At 40.1% G+C, this 20,555-nt stretch overlaps 1 protein-coding gene across 2 annotated transcripts in view; it reads right to left on the bottom strand.

Annotated features, from left to right (window-relative positions):
• SESN1 (sestrin 1) overlaps positions 1–20,547 on the bottom strand; it is a 78,140-nt gene extending 57,593 nt beyond the window's left edge. The window contains exon 1 of one of the 2 annotated variants that reach the window (XM_059468021.1): positions 20,021–20,547. In XM_059468021.1, coding sequence (XP_059324004.1) covers positions 20,021–20,284 — 264 coding nt within the window. In that variant the 5' untranslated portion in view covers positions 20,285–20,547. The remainder of the gene's footprint in view (positions 1–20,020) is intronic. The other variant, XM_059468022.1, reaches the window with a different exon arrangement.
• Positions 20,548–20,555: the final 8 nt, after the last annotated feature.

Below are 20,555 nucleotides of genomic sequence, written 5' to 3'. Positions count from 1 at the left end.
ACTTTCATGGTACTGTTCATGAAACCTCTGGCATTTCACAATGCCCATGGCCATCCACTCTGCACAAGATTCAACTGCACACATATCTATGTTTGAAAAAAGGTCTGTTAAACAGAGTAGAAGCATAGTGTCACTAAAGAGACATGTATTTCATCTCCTATTGTTTGATATAATTAGGAGATGGGGAAATAAAAAAGCCTCTGCACATTTAATATATGCTATTATGTCATTTAGTTGCATGTTTGCTTGAGGCTTACTTCATTTGGCTGAATATGAACTTGGAAGAACTTCAGGTTCTTTTTATGCTAATGATCTAGTTCCTGCATAATACAGTCAAATGAAAAAGCTTGTCGTGGGAAAATTTAAATAGCAACAAGAATACACAGTTCTCTTCAAGAAGAATTTCAACTTCAGCCTCTGTTAAACTCAACCCAGTGTACAATACTTGTTGACACTGTTTTGCTCTTCCTCCAGACTGTCCTGCTGGTTCTGTAACCCTGTTCCAGCCACTAAGCTGCAGTAGTGTAGGTTACTCACATCTCACTGCACTTGGATTTTGAAAGCAACTTGCAAATCCACTAGAGACCAATTATTTTCTTTCTAGGTGCCAAACTGTTCTATGAAGTTTTATACACCCATTGATATTTCAAAGAACTGTTCTTCTTTTCCCTTAATGGGAACTTCTAGATGCAAACATTTTTCTCTGAAATGAAAGATAAATAGAAAACTCAAAAAAAATACCAAGAGACACCCAGTTTTGGTTCAAACCTCCACCAAGAGGTGGCAGTCACTTATAAAGGAATAATGGACCTACAGTGCCCTCACGTGTGAGGTGATATGAATTAGAAGAAGTCTGGAGATCTAGAAAAGGAGAGAAAAGTTCTCAAACCTTCAGGAAGGACCCTCACTGAAGAAAACAATGTTTTCCAGTACGCGGGGATAACTACCCTCATGCATTAGGACAGACTGAGTACTATAAACATGTGCAAGAAACAAATGACAAAATATCTCCACTTTCAACTGCCTTTTTAGATGCTTGTGAGCTGAAAGTTTCATGTGCTTTCTCACCACAGGAACATAATAAAGGCAGTTTAGTTATCTAGTGTAGAAGCCACTAAATAGTATTTCAACGAAGTACCACCTTAGTGGAAGGTCAAATTTACAAATAGAATAAACACTGTGCAGACAAGTCCAACGATGTTGAAGACAACATTTCTTCAAGTGTCTTAGCAAAGATCACACTTCATTCTATTACCCAGGAACACAAAAGTTATCTTTTCTACAGTTACACAGAAATTAAGGAGGGTAATGCACCTTAACTAGCATTCACAAAACCTGTAGGTCAAGTTGGAAGTCACCTAAGTTAACCAACAGGAAGCACCAAAGACAGGAGTGCCTTATCTCATCTCTCACTGTGCTAGAGCTTTCTGCCCACCACAGAAAGGCAACTGCATCTATTCACAACCACAACCTCAAGCCGAGACTGGTGCTCTCACCAATGAGATCACTTAAGCAAGACAGAGGCCAAGTCCCAGTCATTAATGGGCCCAAGGTGACTTCACCTCCTCTCTAAATAAAGTTAAGCTGTATAATGATGGCGACACAGCCAGCACTTCCAACTGCATTAGTCCTGCTTTACATGCAATTCTTAGCTTGTTCACAGGCCTGGAAATGAGAGCAAAAGCTATTTCAATTCTCTCATCTTGGGAGCCCAGATTGTAAGGGGCCTGACTTTGAACCACCTCAGGGAGAAAAGGTGCTGAACCCAGAGCCCTCACTCTTTGGCAATGTTCTAACCACTAAGCTATTTCTCAGGAGTAGGGGTAGCTCTGGTTTGTTTTGTGCAAAGCCCATCTGATAGGTCTTCAGTAAACATGCTCCAAGAACACCATGTTCTGCAAGCCCTGAGAGGAGATAGAAGGAAACATTTAACCTCTGGATCCACAATGAGCTTACTTGAGCACAGGCGTGGAACTACTGCCCACTTCCAGACCTGAAACAGCCTTAAGCATGGCTGAGTACCTGTTGAGGTTCTGCCTAGATGCTCACTAACTTTGGCTAAAGGGTCAGAAGGATCCTGAGCTTTTAAGCCCTGAGTCGGGTTATAAACACAAGCTTCCTGAACTCAGCTCCTGTCTTTAGACTCCGTCATTGTCTTTCAGCGACTCAGTGAAAACCAGAATCTTTTTCTTGACAAATAATTATAACACAGGACAGAGGAACCCCCATGTTGGTGGCTATAAGTGCAGAAATCTGAAGTTATCTTATTCCATTTAAAACAAACAAACAAATCCCCAAAACCCAACCAAGCAAAAAAAAAAAAAAAAAAAAAAAAAAAAAACAAAAAAAAAACCCCACAAAACCAAAAAAAACCCAAAAACAAACAAAAAACCACCAGCTGTACTATAAAAACATTAGGTTTGAAAAGAAAAGCATTCTGATGCTAGCAACTACCAGAAGTTGAGTCTACCTACATTATTTCAACTTTCAATTTTTACGTTTTTGTTCTACTGTAGGGAGAACATTTTCCTGTTAGGGTTACTTTTTCCTATAGTGCCATCTGTTGCAGAACCTCACCTCTTTTATTGTTATTGTGAACAATGTATCAATGATAAAGAAGCGACAAACTTGTCAATGAAAATACTGTAAGCTTTGTCACAATCATGACCTAAACGTATCCCAAGTGGCTGAACTACCATTCCCCTGTAGGAGGCTGGAGGAAACAGTAACAAAGTGTAAGAAACAGTAGAGTACAGCACCTGAAAATACCTCCAAGATACAAGCTAACTCTTTCAGTTGCATACAAATAGTAAGGGAGTTAAAGAATTTGAAGAGTATTTGGATCTAAGAGACCACAAGCTCCAGCCTTTTTCTTTCACTAAAAATACCACCTATGTTCTGATGCATTAGACAGTAGTAAGTAGGAAATCTCTGGGGACACAAGCAGTCTGTTGGGTCATTGCTACAGCCAGGGCTGAATTAAGTAGAACACCTTTCCCACTGGATGAGGCCTTGCCATACAGCAGGATAAAAGCTAAAATGCAGCTAGGAAGTTTAAACATGCAGGGTCCCTCTGAGCACACACCAGCAACTCCTGTGCACCACAGTCACACAGCAAAGAATGTATTGCTTCTAGCTAGTGAGGACTGACAAAAAATTATATTTTCCACTGTCTCTCTTTATAGTGGATAATTAACAGCATTTAAACAGATTTTAGCCTTGACAATGCAGTAGTTTTACTCTCTTGGAATAAAGAAAAAAAAAAGGCAAATAGCAACACTGTCACACAACACATTATTTTACTTAAGATAATACAGTGCAGTAGAAAAAAAATATTTAATTCCAGAGATAGCTTAAACATATTTATTGGTTAATTTTGTTCAACAGGAATTAAAAAGTCCTAAAACCTTAAATGTCACCCCTCTCTTCCCACCTAGAATCTACTCTTTTGTTGAATCTGTTCTTAGAAAAACTGATTATGGCCATTGTTTTCACTTAGTACCCCTGTTAGTATTTTCTGGTTAGACTGGGGAAAGTCAGTGCCACAGCCAGCAACAGAAGACACCATCATACATACTCAGGACTGATTTCCTTCACAAACCTCAGCTTTTTGACCCCAGCTCTTTCAGTTATTAAAACATCACTGTAGTTGGGTAGGGGATTTTTTTCTGTTGTTGTTTTGGCTTTGGGTTGTTTTTTTTTAATACGTGGGAGTGTATGCCTCCTGTGTTCAGATGTGGTGACATTGTGCAGTGAGTGCGTTTTTCCTTCTTTCAGTTTTGTTTCTTTGAAATACATATTGATGCCACAGCTTCATTAACAGTACAAAGGTAATATTAGGGAAGTTTCAGTTGGAGATAAATGCCTTACAAAACTGAAATAGTGACGATCATGAATTAAAATAGAAATAGGCATGAAACTTGAATATAGTGGTGAATATTCATAATTAATATATAAGGTGCTGATGCACCTACTATAATAAACTTCTTATTCATTAATATTTTTCTTCTCCCTTTCCTATGACTGTGTCAATCATCACTGCTTTAAGTCAGTTATTATTACATTGTATCTAAAGAAAACTAGCAAGATATCATGACCAACAAAAAAACCCCTAAAAATATGCTCCATCTCAAGAAGTTTTCATGTTACTGTTCTGCAAACAGAAATAGCATGAGATAAAAGGGACATTTTAGTTTCATTTTTCAAGAGTTTTAGAATAATACACCTTCATTTATATTGATGGCACTTCAAACAAATCAAAAACTGGCAACAAAACATGAGACATGAAGTCTCCCCCAAGTGTTCCTTCAAATTCATTACATCTTCCTGGAGCAGGTGCACCAGCATAAGTTCATTCCATGAGGAATTCTGTGAAGCACGTACAAGTGAGGAATGTCTATTTACTGCTGTGGTAACTGGCACACCTGGTAGCCCACACTGAGCCAATTTAGTCCTGAAAATACTGCAGCTGCATTCATGACATTGCATTTAACCTCCCAGGCCCTGCTGAAAGATACACCACACAAATAAACAGAGACACTGTGTTTCCAGGCTCCATATGGCCCATCCAAAAGTTGCTTCCTGCATCTCTCTACTCACAGTGTGACTTCTCAGATTAAGAGACAAGTGTGAGTGTCAGCTTGGCACAGTGATCACACTTATGGCCACTGGAACTCAGGGAAACCTGACACCTGTAAGAGGAGACACATGATTGTTCGTAACAAATGGAAGAACTAAGAGAGTTTTGAAACAGAATCCTGCAGCAACATTTCAAGATGCTTCTGGCCAGACCAACCAGCACAGGGGCCTCAACCCTGCAAGCACATGCATGCTTCACTCCACCACACAGGAGCAGCCATTCTGGCAATTTAGGGCTGCTCCCAAGAATAACAGGCAGATGGGACTTTTTTCAGGATAATGTCTGTGGTACACTACAATTTTAATGAAGTACCTGCTGGTTTATTTTTAATCTATAGCTTTTAGATCATGTGATGGTATTAATGTAAGTACTCTCAGTAAAGCAGTTCCCTCTAAATGTGACAGGAAGTGCCCAAAATACTACTGCTAAGACAATAAATACTTCAGAAGAAAATCAAGGAAAAAAAACAACCAAATCCTACCACAACCATCTAATTAAACAGATGTGTTTAATATAATAGTAAATTTAACCTGAATAAAGAAAAATGTTTTCCTCTTGTGGTACAAAACCAAATTGTGTCCTATTTCTGTAGCACAACACACTTTCCCCCTCTTCAAAAAGAAGATCCCAGAAGCTGAACTTTAAAAAAGCCATGCAAACATGTATTTAATCCTAGATTTCTGAAGGCAACATATTTAGAAGTGTTCTAAAAAGAAAGAGAAGATAAATACTTAATGATTTGATTGGAGAAATTATTTTAGCATTTTCAGTCTTCACCAAAATTCTTGTTGAACTCACCTCATTAATCTAACTGGATTACCATTACTCAGGTTAAATTCTTCACCCACCTTACAAGGCCTTCAAAGCTTTCACACTACTTTGGCTTTAATATTAAGCAGTTTTGGACTGAGGTAAATAAATTTCACAGCATCTGGAAAAAATGTGGTTTTCTCCTAACTTGATGGAATTTTAAGATCTCAGGTATTTATTTCTCAATGTGACATCTTGTCAATAAAAATGATTTTAAGGGCCAAGTTAAGTTTTGAGATGAGGCAGAGCAAGTTTCAAATTCCAGTTCAGTACAGATCCCACTCACACTTGAATGAGATAATGATACACCCAAGGTAAATGCTCTAAGATTTTTACAACTTTAAATGAAAACATGAAACTCCTAATGCTTGAGAAGATCTACTTTGTCTGTTCAACTGCGTTCACAAGCCACTTACCTGAGAGAGGCAAACCAGAGAGTGCAATGTGAGACCTTCATGCTCATAGTTTTTGGCTATCCTACAGGTATTTTTCTTGCTGTTCTTCATGGGACTTTCATTATTACCCAGGAAGCCTTTTCTTGCAAGCACTTTGTCAAAAGCAGCACATTTTCACAAAAATGAGGGTTTTTTGAGACATCAATCAACTTTGTAACAACCAAATAAACACTGATATTCTGGCAAATTCTAAATTTCACTCTCAAGAAAACACACCAACGAACTAGTTCCAATATTGTGGTGTGTTGATGGTGGCTGCATGCCAGGTCTCTACCAAAGCTGCTCTATCTCTCCCGTCTTCAGCTAGTCAGGGAGACAGAATGTAATAAAAGAAATATAATAAAAGCCTTACTTGGCTCCCAAGTAGGCCAAGGTAAGGACAGAGAGAGATCACTCACTCAGCAGTTACCATCACAGGCAAAACATACTTAATTTGGGGAAATGAATTTAAATTATCAATAAATCATAGTAAGATAATGAGAAATAAACCCAAAATTTCAAGCATCTTATCCGCCCCCCCCCCCCAACCCCACTTTCTTCCTGGGCTTAACTTCCCTCACAATTTTTTCTACTTGCTCTTCCCTAGCAATGCAGGGGAACAGGGAATGGGGTTGTGGTCAGATACATTGTCTCTGCTGTTCCCTCCTCCCCAGCTCCAGGGGTCTCTCCCCACAGGAGGCAGTTCTCCATGAACTTCTCCAAAGTGCATCCTTCCTCAAGGCTGCAATTCTTCTTGAACTGCTCCAGCTTGGGGTGGAGCCATTCAGGAACGGACTGATCCAGCATGGATCCCCCTCAGGGTCACAAATCCTGCCAGCAAAACCTCTACAGCTCCATTCTCCACAGGGCCACAGGAGCTGCCAGGAGCCTGCTACAGCACAGGCTGCCAGACTTCCTCAGGCATCCACCTGCTCTGGTGTGGGATCCTCCACACCCTGTAGGTGGAGATCTGCTCCACCACAGACCTCCACCAGGACATCCCGCCTCATCATGGTCAGGACCATGGGCTGCAATGGAATCTCAGCTCCAGCCCCTAAAACACCACTTCCTCCTCCTTCTTCACTGCCCTTGTCTGCAGAGCTGTTTCTCTCACATATCCCTCCCTTCTCTCACTCCAGCTGCTATTACCCAGGGCTTTTTCCCCTTTCCTAGAAGACATTATCCCAGAGCTACCACCACTGCCACTGATGGGCTTGGCCTTGGCCAGTGACAGGCCCAAACTGGAGCCAAATGGACATTTGGGAAATTTTCAGCAGCTTCTCACAGGAGTCACCCCTGTAGCTGCCATGAAACCAAAATCTTGGCATGCAAACCAAATACAAATACAGAGCCAAGGGAGTAAAAAAATAAAATCCATTTTTTATTAAATAATCTGCCACACACATTTCCTGGACTTGATCTCCACTACAAGAGAGAAATAAAAAAGATTGCTTTAAGAGCTTTCTAGAAATTTAGAATTTGCATCAATAATGAGAGCATTCTCTTTAGGATGCTCTCCTGCAGATGATGCCAGATTTCCAAATCAACTCTGTGAAGAGTCATGATCCCATCTAGTTACATGAAGATAAGCAACTGCCACAAGGACATAATAGCAGCTTCTCTTCTATATTTTCTTACGGTAGCAGAACATTGTTGCAACAGAATATTATACAGCATGCTGCTTCAATTCCTTATCATTCCATAACATTCAGAATTGTTAAGAACTCAAATAACTTCTTCAAAAAAGTTTCCCCTTGCCATTTCGAAGTCTCAGGGTTCCAGACTTCTCAGAGAGCTCAATATTCAGAAACAGAAACTATGTAAGTGGTATCACACTATTTTGAAAAGAAAGTAGTTTACAGACTTTATTATCCACGTGAAGACTGTCTTAGTCTGTTGGAGATGGAGAGCTTTATTTCAATGAGCATCAGAATCTATCGTTGTACCAGATAAAGGAATCTAGTCTCAAATTAGGCTATTAAATTGTATTATCCCTGGCTTCTATTACATACAGAAGGAGAAGATATTTCATATGATACTATCCCTAGGAAAACCACTTCATTCTATTTCAAAATTATGCTTGGCTTCAGAATTTAGAGTTAGTTCTTTGTTAGATTGCCTCTTATATTGTATATTCATAATAAAAACTTAGAGCACATCCTCTTTCCAGTTTGATTTCCACTTATATTTCTTAGCAGTTTTAGACAACAAAGGAGCTCAATGCTTTTTACCACTCCTGTCTAGTTGGAAACAAATGAATTCAAGTAGTACTGTAGCAGGATACTCTACCCCTAAAGTGGTCAAGCAACTTGGACAATGTCCTGTTTGCACAGCCATCAGTGGTGGCCTGAGCTCAGGCCATGGGCTGGTTTTGGTGTTGAACTACACTAAACCCCAGTTCAGTATCCTGATAGTGAGGCAAAGATTTGGCAGACAAGCTGCTAAGCTGACCTGGCAGACATGGGACTGGCAGTCGGTCACTGATACTATCAAAGCCCAGTCCACTTTCATAAGGTAAGGTTTCTCTAGCATATTCCCTCTTGACACTCCTCAAGGTTAGGAGAGAGACCTGCCCACGAGCATTGGTAGGGTGAGTTACATCCACTTTATTTAATTATTCCTTCCTGCAAGCTTTACTATAATTGCTTTGCAATAGTGCCCTGTTCTATCCTATACATACACTGCCAGCAGTTCTAGCTTTTATACTGTACAGGAAAGAACACTGGGGCTAAGATTGGATCCAGCCACACCTGGACCTCTCCCTGAGAAGGAGTTTAGAAAGGGGTTCCTTTCAGAACCTCGTGGTTCAGCAGCAGGACTTGTCACTTGCCACCCTCAACAAGTACACAGAGCAAATGTTCAGAAGATTAGTATTCATTTTTCTGCTGAAGTTTGGAATACACATGATGATAGACATGTATGTTTGTTTCTGTTACAGAATCAAGAAGGTGTCTCCTTACAGCTGTCTAAAACAGCTAGATACAAAAAGAAAAATTTCACACCAGATCATCACACAGGACAGAACCAGACAGGTTATATTAGTAAAGTATAACCTGGGATAAGTTTGCACTAAAACCAGAGACTTTCAACAAAACTTCAAGCTTTAGGCCCCCCATGCCAGCATCCTGACACAAACTCTGAGATTATATCGTCAAAGACATTTTACTCCTCAAAAGGCAAATGCTTATTCATGAAGTTATTGTTAAACAGGGAATTTGTGAGTCCGAGTGAGTGTGCAACTAGAGAAATTTTCCGTTTCCCAACACAATCAAGAAGGGGTTTAGAAGATAGTATTAAAATCTGATTTTATTCTCTGTAAAATGCATCTTCCCAAGTATTTTTTAGCAACTGCTTTTTTGAAGGAACAGTGAGCAAGTCATTTAGCTTCCATGTGAGATTGCCATCAGAACTTTGCAATTGCCTTAGCATGTTTTTATGCACCTGCATGAAGATTGATTACCACTGGAAATGACTTTTGAGGCACGTGGCTACCCTACCCCAGAGCTCTGACAGCCAAGAACTGCACCTGCCCCCAAAACATGTGGATGTGTAACACCCTGCACCACAGACCTGGGCTCTGAGAGGAGGAACACAGGGGGAAGCCACATATAAAGGAAGCACAGCTTACCAGTACAAAATTAATTTCTGCATCATGAAGCAGCCATATTTTCCACTGCCCTTAGGAGTAATGATCTGCACACTAAATTCAGAGTGTATAAAAGCAGCACTTTTCCCAAATCTTCTATCACTATACACAAACATACCAAAAACTACAAAAAACCACAGAACAGTCTATGCTTCAATCCCAGGTATTCATTTAATGTATAAGCTACAAACAGTTAACTACTACCTTTAGAATCTAAAATTAAGATTTTTACATTGCACATTACAAATGGTATCTTCTGCATTAAAAAACAGCTTTCATTCCTAGTGAAACCTTACTCAAAACCTTGAATCCTTTAACAAAAAGGCCTGACACTGAATAATGAAAAAAAGAAGTAACATTTGACATTTCCAATTTACACATACTCTTCTGACAGATTATAGACAATATCAGCCAAGCAGAGTTGCCATGTTCTGAATAGCAAGAAAAGAAGAACACTACCAGCCAAGATACCAATATGCCTTCTAAAAGCCAGACAAAAGCATTTCTTTTCCATTTGGCTTATTTTCCTGCCTCGTGGAACAGAACAGTAGCAATAAAAATGTCAGAATTAAGCTTCTCTTACAGAACACTATTTATACATCAATTTCTAGGTAAATATAAGCAACCATTACAAACATAACTCTCAAAACCAAAATGTAACCTAGGTGAAGTTATAAGGTTTCCAAAACCTTTTCTGTAACACAAGTAGGAAGGACAGAATGGACACAAAGGAAGTTACAGCAACTATCAAAAGCATATCCTGGTAAGGCCTTATCTCTCAAATGGTGAGCTCCAGAAAACGTTTTGTGCACAGCAGTTGCCAAATATTTAGTACTGTTAAAGGGACGTAAGCTTGCACTCAGCACTAACTTGAAATTCACAGAAATAGAAAGTTTTTCCTAAACTTTTTCCTTTCTTTGGTCTTTCTTCTACATGGTTATCAATGTGAAACTAGTTTAAAACTAAAATTTAAATAAATGGAAAATCCAAACAAACGGTTTAATCTGAGTGGAATGTGCTGTTGGCAAACAGGCTGCATTTAAAGCTAAAAGTTTTGTAGTACCAGAACACCAGCAACAGGCTCAGCAACAAGCTGCAATGGAAAAAACATCTTTCAGAAAAGAGGTGTTTCTCCTCCTCCCAGAAACAAACACCATCCCCTCTCCCTCAAAAAAAAGAAAACAAAAGAAAAAAAAATGCACACAGGAAAGGCTTCAGAACTTTAAATAAGTTTGCGTTTTCAGGTTTATTCCTCCTTTGAATAAAAGTCACATTATTCCATGTTTACTCTCTGGGAGTTAAGAAATCCGTCACAAAAATATTTGTTACAGAAGAAAACCATTTAAAAACAATTCAATACCAATCAACAATATCCCAGGGAGAGAAATTTGGTGAAGAGGTGATTACATCTTGAGTCTCAAAGCTCAGGCCCACAAAGCCAGTCAGCTGTTTAGGCAGACAAAGACTTGCCAGGAAAGAGCTGCAACTAAGAAAACTTTATTACTGACTCCAGAAGGCATAGCATAGTGAAAAAAGTTACAATTTTAAACTAATTTACAGGGAAAAAAATAAAAAACGTGTTTTCAGAAGCAGTTTTCAGTGCTTTTCTACAGTACAGTGCCTGAATTGAAAGTAAGTTCTTGCAGTTGCACAGAAGGGACACATTATCAGATTACATAAGCAGCATCACCTCTATTTTTAAAATACCAGCCCAGTATATTTTTGGGTAATATTCTTGCACTAGAACACAGCACTGGGTGATACTTTTAACCCAAAATTACATGAAAGAACTAACTTTGTTTCTACATAAAGCTGAAGTAAGAAAAATGGTAAATTGTTTACTAGGTTTAAATAGAACTAAACCAGTTCACCTTCCAAAACCAACTTTTGGCAGTAATTTAACCTAAGCTTTCCAGAAAAAAAAAAAAAAAAGACAAGACAAAGGGAAAGGGAAAGAAAAAAAAGTCAAAGTCACTGAAAACAACAAAAAGGCAGTAAACAAGAAAAAATGCCAACACTTAACTTTTTGGGCTTAATTGATTTATGTAGCTTCAAGTGAAGATTTCCATGTTTCCACCGATTTCTGGAGAGAAACCTAAGCTTTTCCCACTCTCCAATCCCCATTAAACTGTAAACAATTTACTGGAATAGAAAACCATACTGACAGCAAACCATATTTTTGGAAATTTAAACACTCGGTATCCACAGGAAAATATAATCAAGCTTTCAAAACCTTTTTTTCTGCCCCACAATGGTATATTCAGTACTTTTCCGCTATGTTTATTTTAAAAGGAGAAACCCTGACCTGAAGAAAAAGTCAAGAGTAAGATGACAAAACAGCAAGTATTTCTTCAGTGCTCACTTTGCACTTGTCACAGTAAAACAGCGTCATTTTCTTTAAAGTACTATGCTTTGGTCAGGCTAACAGAAGATACATTATTTTACATAATCTAGAAATCCATACTTTGTCTTTGCTTAATATTGGATGCTAATTTACAAAAGACTGCAAAATCTTAGAGCTTTTCCCTTTGCTTGAACACCTCCTCAAGATACATAACATTTCCCCATTTTTGAGCAAAAATCAGCCAAATGTATGCCAAAAGCCCAATATGAGGACAGTTATTTACTAATAAACAGGACAAACAAATTCTATTATAAAACCTCCCCAAAATATAAATAAATTGACTTTTTGGAAACTTAGAGCAGATCTTCTAGGAAAATCAGTGCAGAGAAGGGAACGATCACTGCTACCCATACACTATTAGAATCAGAGCAAGAAAAACAATTTTAGATAGAGACACTAGAACATGAGTGTAGACTGGAAAGGATCATATCCAGTTATGAGTTGAAATGAACAGCCAACCTCTAAAATTACCTCTAGAAAGAGAAGCAGAATCAAAAGAAAGTTTCAAAAAAATCTAAAAAAAGCATTCATGTGACTTAGTGACTGCTAGATCAGGAGAACAGATGCTGCTATTTACAAAATGCATTCAAGCTGAAGCATTTCTGGTTCCTACAGATCTCTAGGTATTAGCTCCTATTAAAAAAAAAAAAGAAAAAAGACAGGGAACAAATATTTTTGAACTAAGCCACCAATGTACATCCTATAATTGCTTACCTCATTACTAAACAGCAAGAGATAAGGAAACATTTCTGTTTGATTTCTTGAGTTTTAAAGTACTTCAATGCAGTAAAAAAATAAATATCAACCAAGATATTACCAGAAGTGTGCTTCATGCAAATAAAATTTGTAGTTATGATGTCCTGAAAATCAATGCAGCAAAATCACATAAATTTACAGATAATTTCCAACAATTATAAGGAAAAGCTGACTAAGCAAAGCTCATTTCCATACACAAAGAGCCACATATCATTAGCATGGGAAATTATGGAAAGGCTCAAACACAGAAACAGCATTAGAAGTGCCCCAGATGCCCTACTTGGCATCACTTTGAGAACCTCCACTGTTTTCAAACAACTCCTTATTCCAACCAAAGACATTCCCAAGGTCAGCAATTCTGGAGTTGACAAGCTCAGCAAGAGAAAATTTTCCTTCATCTCTCTCAACAGACTGAAGCCTTAAGAAAGAAGGCAAGTAGGCTGAAGCAGGGAAGAGTCAGATAAGGCCATCTGAGTTTTATTGAGCATTTAAGTCTTGGAGAAATATTTTCACATGCCTGCTCAGAATATTCCCTGACATGTCAAGATTAATTCTTCTCCATTAACATCAGCCTGACCCCACACATGTGATACAGACCCATCATCAGAACATGTTTACAATAATACTGCAGAGGCAGCAGATGCCATAAATAAGACTGATCATTTTAAAGCATCATGTCATTACTTCAGCATTCTCTCTCAATTTGACAAAAGCAAGAGTATTAAACACCACCAAAAAGCCCATAACAGACAGATGTTTCTAAACTAGTGATCTGGTAAAGCACCATGTGGATTTTGAAGGGAGCACCCTACAATGAATAATTAGACCCATTCCATCCAGTATCTGGAAGAGACAGAACATGCTTTTGCTATGAAGTGAACTTACAAAAAAAGATGTTTTAATTCACTGTATAGAAGAGTACTGTGGGAAACAGGAACTGATTTGGGTATTGGCATTGTGCAGAGGGACTAGTCAGCTTCCAGACGGATCAGATTCGCCAGCACCAGTGAGGATAACATATTTAAATTCTTAAGCTTGAATAGACTATAAATTTCAACTGAGACACCTTTCTAGGGTGGCTCACCAACAGTAAGAATCACAGGGGAACATCCCTATCATGCAGCAGGACACAGTCAAATTAACTTGGACAAAAATCCTAAACCTAACAGATCTGCCTAGCTAGAGATCTCAATGTTCACTAAAGAAAACTACTAGTCTTGTACAGGAAGGCTAAAAAAGACTTTAGACCAAGTTATAAAGTCATTTTTCAAAGATTACCCCCAAGAAGATTAAAGATTTGGAAAGTTAGGCAGTCTTCCATAACACCACTGATCAGGATAAACCATTTGGGAGCAATGAGCATAATTTTCACCCTTATTACTCTTAACAAGTGTGCACCATAGAGCTCAAACACAAAGCAAAGAGTGAATTCTTTTGTGAATTCACATTGCTAGAACAAATACAGCAATGAAACAGAAAAGTAACTCCTATTTTATCCTCTGTGGATGCACACAGGGGAATCACTACCTCCTCTCCTGGCAGAGGCTTTATTTGTCCCACCACAGTGGCAGAGGACACAATGTCTGCTTTGGCTATGACCAGCAATCTTCCCATCCTTTCTGGATGCCCATTTAATTTAAATGACACAAGTATTTTGCCAGGCTTTGGAAAGGAAGGATATTCCCTTCTATGTCCTCTGCCAAGCATGCATAGATCCCAATCAGTCCCTCAAGGTTTTAAGACAGGAAAATTTATTTGGCTGCTCACGTGACCCCTCTCTTCTGTGCCCTAACAGCCCTCAGCAAACTCTGGAATTCTGATACATTTATCCACTAAAGCAGCAGGCCTGAGAAAACAAAGAGATAATCAACACCACCCTGATGCTTTTATGTATGAGACAGGTTTCAGACCACAGGTTTGAGCACTGTTTGTCAGGTAAATACATTCCTGAAGATCAAAGGGAAAGGACTTAGATGGCTCTTGAAGTCCCTCCAAGCAGTTACCAATACAAAAGACAGAAAAAGAAGCTGGAAGGAAAAATCATCCAGCTAGCAATGCTCTCCCTTTCCCAGGGAGAGATCAAGTAAGCACCTCACTCCTGCCTGACGTTTAAGAACAGTTTAGATCTAAAGATGAACATGACTGGCTAAGTCTGTCCTAATACTGACATCTTCCCCAAATGTCCAATCCAAGTCTTTCTGGAATTTAGATCCATTGTTCATTCATTCTAGCTCATGTTTTTTTTGTTTTTGCAGCAGGATTTTCATCCCTTTTCATCACACTTCTTTTTGAATATATTCTCTTAAGCCTCCTTTTAGCTGACCACACCACCACTAAGTACTTCAAACCTTCTTCACAAAAAAACTCCAAAGGACTAGAAGATATTCTACAAACTCACATTAAATATTAAAGTAATTTTAAATTATATGATTGCTCTCCAGTTTTCTTACTCTCCCTCCCAGCTCGTAATCCATTCAACAAGCCATAAATATTTGTTAATCAAGCCTTTGCTGGACTGGACCTCGTAGAGACTGTACTAAGTACTTGTTACCTGACCTCACCTGCCTTCTGGGGATGGTTGTCCAGCTAATTTTACTCACTAAGGTGCAGTTTATAGATCACAATTCCCCAGCTTGTTAATAAGGCTATCATGTGAACATTGAGGACTCCAGTATATCAATCTATTAATATAATAAAATCTCTCTGCACCACAAGGCCTGTTACTCCATCACAGAAACAGTAGCAATGCTGGATTTAAAAGAATTTATCCTGGCTAAGTCTGCTTTGGCTGTTGCTCATCTTCTTTTCCTAGGCACTAAAAATGTGTTTCAACACTGGTCCAGTATTTTTTCTTTGAGCTACAGTTAAAATCCATCAGCTTCCTCTTCATCCCATCCCATTTAGCCCACACTGAAGAGGCATGCACCAATTAATCTGAGTCTGCTACTTCCCTCCACTATCTTGAAATTACAATCCACTACATGAGATCACTTCAGCTAGCTGCTTTTTTAAGCACCCTGGAATTAATTTCACCAGGCCCTACCAGATTTAAAATTTGTTGCTTATCCAAGCAACCTACAGGTTTTCCCTCCAGCCTAGGAAGGTACTATTTATGCTTTTATGGCTACTGACTACACAGACCGGATTAACCGTTTCAGAAAACATTTCAATCACCTCAGCATTATCTGTTAATCCACTAATCTGTGCATCTTTTATTTCTTGCTTTCTTCCAATATTCATTTTAGCCATGCCTCCTTATGTTTTTGACCATCCTAACTTTATTCATACATCTTTGTGTACTTTCTATATGTTTCCTTTGTTTACATCAATGAAAAGATCAACAGAGAGCAGAGTTATTTTTTCATTACTAATTTTCCCCTTCAATGCAAGTGTTTGGTATCACTAGACTACTTTTCAAAGAGGTAGAGATTGTTTTTTTCTTCCTTGTACTTGCCCCCAGTCAAGCTCTGTGTGCTATATTCTCTGCTTTTTGACACTTATGGGTTTTTATGCTGTTGTCATCTGTTATCCTATGTAGACTAGAATCTTGTTGCACCAGCAGAACCCGCCCTCCATCTATGTATCCTCTTTGTTTATGAAGAGAATGAATTTACACACCCAGCATGTCCTGCTGAGTTTTCTCCACTGAATGGTTACAAGAGATTTTAATTATCAAATCTCATCCTTTCAGTGATTCTTCTCCAGCTACGGACAGCCACCTTGTATTGATATCCCACTGCTACATTACTGATTGATCCACCAGAGGCTGGCAGAAGACTGTCCATGAGCATGTGTTCAGACATTCCCCTGCTGTTCTTTCCCAATATATTTGTGCTGGTGTGCGGACACCCAGCGCACCGGCAGGAGTGACGCACTACTCCGCAAGGTCACAGGCACTGTGCTATAAATACATGCAAAACACCCCATCAGCAAGAACTTCCCAAGAACCTAGGGATACATCTTGGGGGCTTTACCTCAAAAACCATTCATCAAACATTTATAAATGCAAGCATTGAAACTGCTTTCACTTGGTTAAAGCATTGCGATTGAAATACGTTTAAAGCACTTCTTAAATTACCCATGGAGGTCAAGGTGGCTTTAGGAACTGGCTTTTGTTAATAAAAGCAAAAATTAGAAAAAAGGGAACTCATTTGTTGCCATTATCTTTATAATAACCCTTACAAAAACAACTCATTTATTCTAAATGGGAAAACCTATGTATTCTCTCAGGTAAAAAAGTATATGTTATTATACATATAAAGACATAGAGCCTACAATGAGAAAACTCATTATCCTGAACATAAGTCAAATCAACAGGCATTTATGTTAAGCAATAATTAATTCTACAGATTCTGATACAAGCGATGTTATTTATTAATAATATCATTATTAATGCTATTTATTAATAGCAAAAAAGAAAGCTGCACACTTAGTACCCCACCATACATCAGAGGAATTTTTATCCTGGGGAAAGAAACCCCCAAACATAACAAAGGCAGGCTTAGAGGGATGCCATGCTGAGACAGGCTGCTGCCCAGCCTGCAGCTTGCACCAGCCATACAATGCATTCTACCAACCTGCTCCAGACACAAAGCTGCAAAATCACCAGGAGCACCAGCTGCTCAGGCCTAAATTTGCTGACTGCCCCACCAGGCAAGAGGGCACTAACTCAAAGAAAGAAATAGCAATCAGTCCACATGGAAAATTCTAATCTTTGATGTCCTCACTGATTTATGCTGGAAGCAAATCTGAAAGATAAAAAATGCACATTTTGCAGTTATCCATAGTGAGGCAGCTGGGGAGGGCAGGAATAAAAAGACCTATATGAGTCCAGGCTCAGAGTTGTAGTCTGGGATGGACCATCCCACAGGAGAGAGAATGAGGGGAGCCCCAGTTCACAGGACAACTCCTGGGTTCAAAGTTGCCTCTCCTGCCCTGGGCTCCATGCCATTTAATAACTTTGGACAGCATTATTGTACATATTGCTGTGGACTTCAGTATTGGTTCAGAGCCCAAAACAGGGAGATAAAGTAACACAAGTGCTGATGCTGTTCTGAATGGGATTTCACATTTTTAGTAACTAACCTATGGAAGTACTGCTGAAAGCCACAAGTTCTATGGGGTGGTAATATTTAATTTAATAGTTTGCTCTATCTGCCATCTTCACTGCAGAGAACTGAATAATATTATTCTTGGTGATTAAACAACAGAAAACCATTTCATGCCTGGCAATAGCCCTCAGCACCCAAAACAGAACACCTGCACTGAATTATTTCTCCAACAAATGTTTGTTGGATGCAAAGATTACAATGAAAATTTTCATTTATAAGTACAGACACAAGACCTAAGATTTGCCACTCTATATTGATAAAGTACAGAATATTTCTCTCTTAGATCTATGCTCCTGCAAAGGAAAATATACAAAAGCAGCTTTTAAAAATTTTCTTAAAATAATGTTGTATTTGACTTTATTTTGCTTAACTTATTGGTAAACTTTTACTGCACCTTGTGTGTACAGCTGGTTTCACAGCTATTAAACTTTTGACACCTATGTTTATTAATCAAACCAGCAAGGACCATAGCATTTGAACTTGCATTTGCTGCATGAAGACAGACATTCTCTGCCAGAACTTTTTGGCTTGGTTAAAAAAAAAAAAAAAAGAAGCTAGTAACAAAGTTTCTAAACCACACTAAAACTTGAACAGACCAGTAACTTCAAATACATAAAAACATAAAAGGGAGTCATCCGGTCCTGTAGTCTGACCTCACCCCAAAATCTAGGTGAGAGATCACCAGCTGTTTGGCCTTTGAATAGACTGGTATTTTGAACCTGACAAAAACAAGTCTTCCCTTAGCAGTCTCTTGCAGTAACTCATCATTCTCACTGGTAACAGACTCACTTCTCATAGGAACCTTTAACAGGGAAGATGCCAGATGAAGTTTTCAGCTCAATATTCAAGTTTGGGGCGGTTGGTCATTTCACAGGCTTCAATTTTTAACTTAGACCATGCTTCAAGCTTTTCACTTAGACCACGTGGAACCATCAGCTTTGAGAAAAACCCCACACACAGCCTAAACTGGGTACAATAAGATACACTGTATTGATCACACACTGCACACTAATAAGAAGTTAGACAAAACAAACAGAAACTCTTTCAGCTCCAATTACTCAAACCCGGAATGTATTTCTATATATATAATAACATAAAATGTTATTTATGTTATACACATTTATGCATATCATGTAAAAATTATTATATCTATAGTACTTTCATTTATTATTATTATTTTTCCATGGATGTCTCTACATTGAACCTGTTAAAGTTCAGGGAGAAAAAGCACAGCAGTGAGAAGCAGGCAGCTATCTCCAAGCCCAGCTCCCTGTATTCACTTGTGATTAAAAGAAATCCCCGAATTTCCTTTTCCTACTCTGCAGCTAAAAGCAGCAGCTTTAGCAGTGCTGCTGGACCCATTGATACAAGAATTCTGAGATCTGTGCAAAAACTTGAGGTGAGCAAGACAATCGCAATGCAAGTAACTATAATTAGACTGCAAGAGTGGAAGAGTACAAAGTAACATTTATTTTTGTTAGCATTAGATCAGTAAATGTAATCCTCCATTGGCTAGGCTGCCTATGATGCCTTTGAAAAAAAAAAAAAGTTTGGATCCTATCGATGCCAGTGGAAAAACTATTTACCAATAAACAAGAAGGGCATTCTGACAGGCTCTGCCTTAACAACAAGCTCACATGGCTTGTAAAAGCTCCAAGACTTCCCACTTATATTTTCAATTGGCAACACTAATATCAATACCCAAATCCTTCCTGCTTCTCTGTTGAAGTTAACAGGGTAATACCACGGCACTGACCATACAGACTGAAACTAGAGCGTTAAAGTTGTCATTTTAATGCTTGCTTGGGGATGCCCCAACTTTCCAGCCATTCATTGCCAAATCCTCTATGGTGAATTCCACTGAGAGACTTCGTGCTTTTTCACAGAATAGTTAGGGCTGGAAGGGACCTCTGGAGATCATCCAGTCCAACCTCACTGCCAAGGCAGGATCACCGAGAGCAGGTGACACAGGAACATATCCAGGTGGTTTTTGAGTGTCTACAGTGAGATATTCCCCCTCCCTCCCCGCGCTGCCTTTCAATAACGCTTTTCCAAGTGGGGAAGCACTTAGCACGTATTAATTGCAGGAATAAATCTGTCAGGGTGGATCAGACGCCCACCTCGGGGCACAGATGAACCCTGAGGGCGCTCTGCGTGGGCCGGGGCCGGGAGAGCCCGCGGGCCGGTCCCAAAGCCGAAGGGGCGGCGTGCCGCGCTCACCTGCACCCCTCCGAGGATCGCCTCGCTCTTCTCCCTCACGTCGGGGAAGGGGCACCGCTTGGACAGCATGAGCAGGCGGGCCAGCGCCTCGCCCAGCCCGTCCCGGGCGGCGGGCACCGGCAGCCCGTCGGCGGCCGCCCCGGAGGCGACGCTCTCAGCGCGGCGGAGCACGGCTTGCCCGATGGTGTCCAGGGCGGCGGCGCGGGCGGCAGCGTCCCGGCTGCACAGCCCGTCCCAGCGCACCTCGCCCTCCCGCTCCTCCATGGGGCCGCCCGGCCGCAGCTCCCCCGCCGCAGCCGCCGCCTCCTCCTCCTCAGCAGCCCCGGCGCGGCCGCCCCATGGCGGGCTCCCGGCAGCCGCCAGCCCGCCCACACAGACGACGACGAGTACGGCCGCGGCGAGCGCAGAGCCCGCTGCCCGCGCCGCATGGGGGGCAGCGCGGGCCGGTGCCCCCGACAGCCGCCGCCGCCCTCCCGCGCCGGGGCTGCCGAGCGAGCGGCGCCGCTGCGGCTTCGCCTTTCCCGGCGGGGAGAGG

The sequence above is a fragment of the Ammospiza nelsoni genome, chromosome 3, assembly GCF_027579445.1.
Source record: "Ammospiza nelsoni isolate bAmmNel1 chromosome 3, bAmmNel1.pri, whole genome shotgun sequence".
Taxonomy (NCBI): domain Eukaryota; kingdom Metazoa; phylum Chordata; class Aves; order Passeriformes; family Passerellidae; genus Ammospiza; species Ammospiza nelsoni.
The sequence above is the reverse complement of the archived record's forward strand: the minus strand, read 5'-3'. Positions and strand labels throughout refer to the sequence as shown.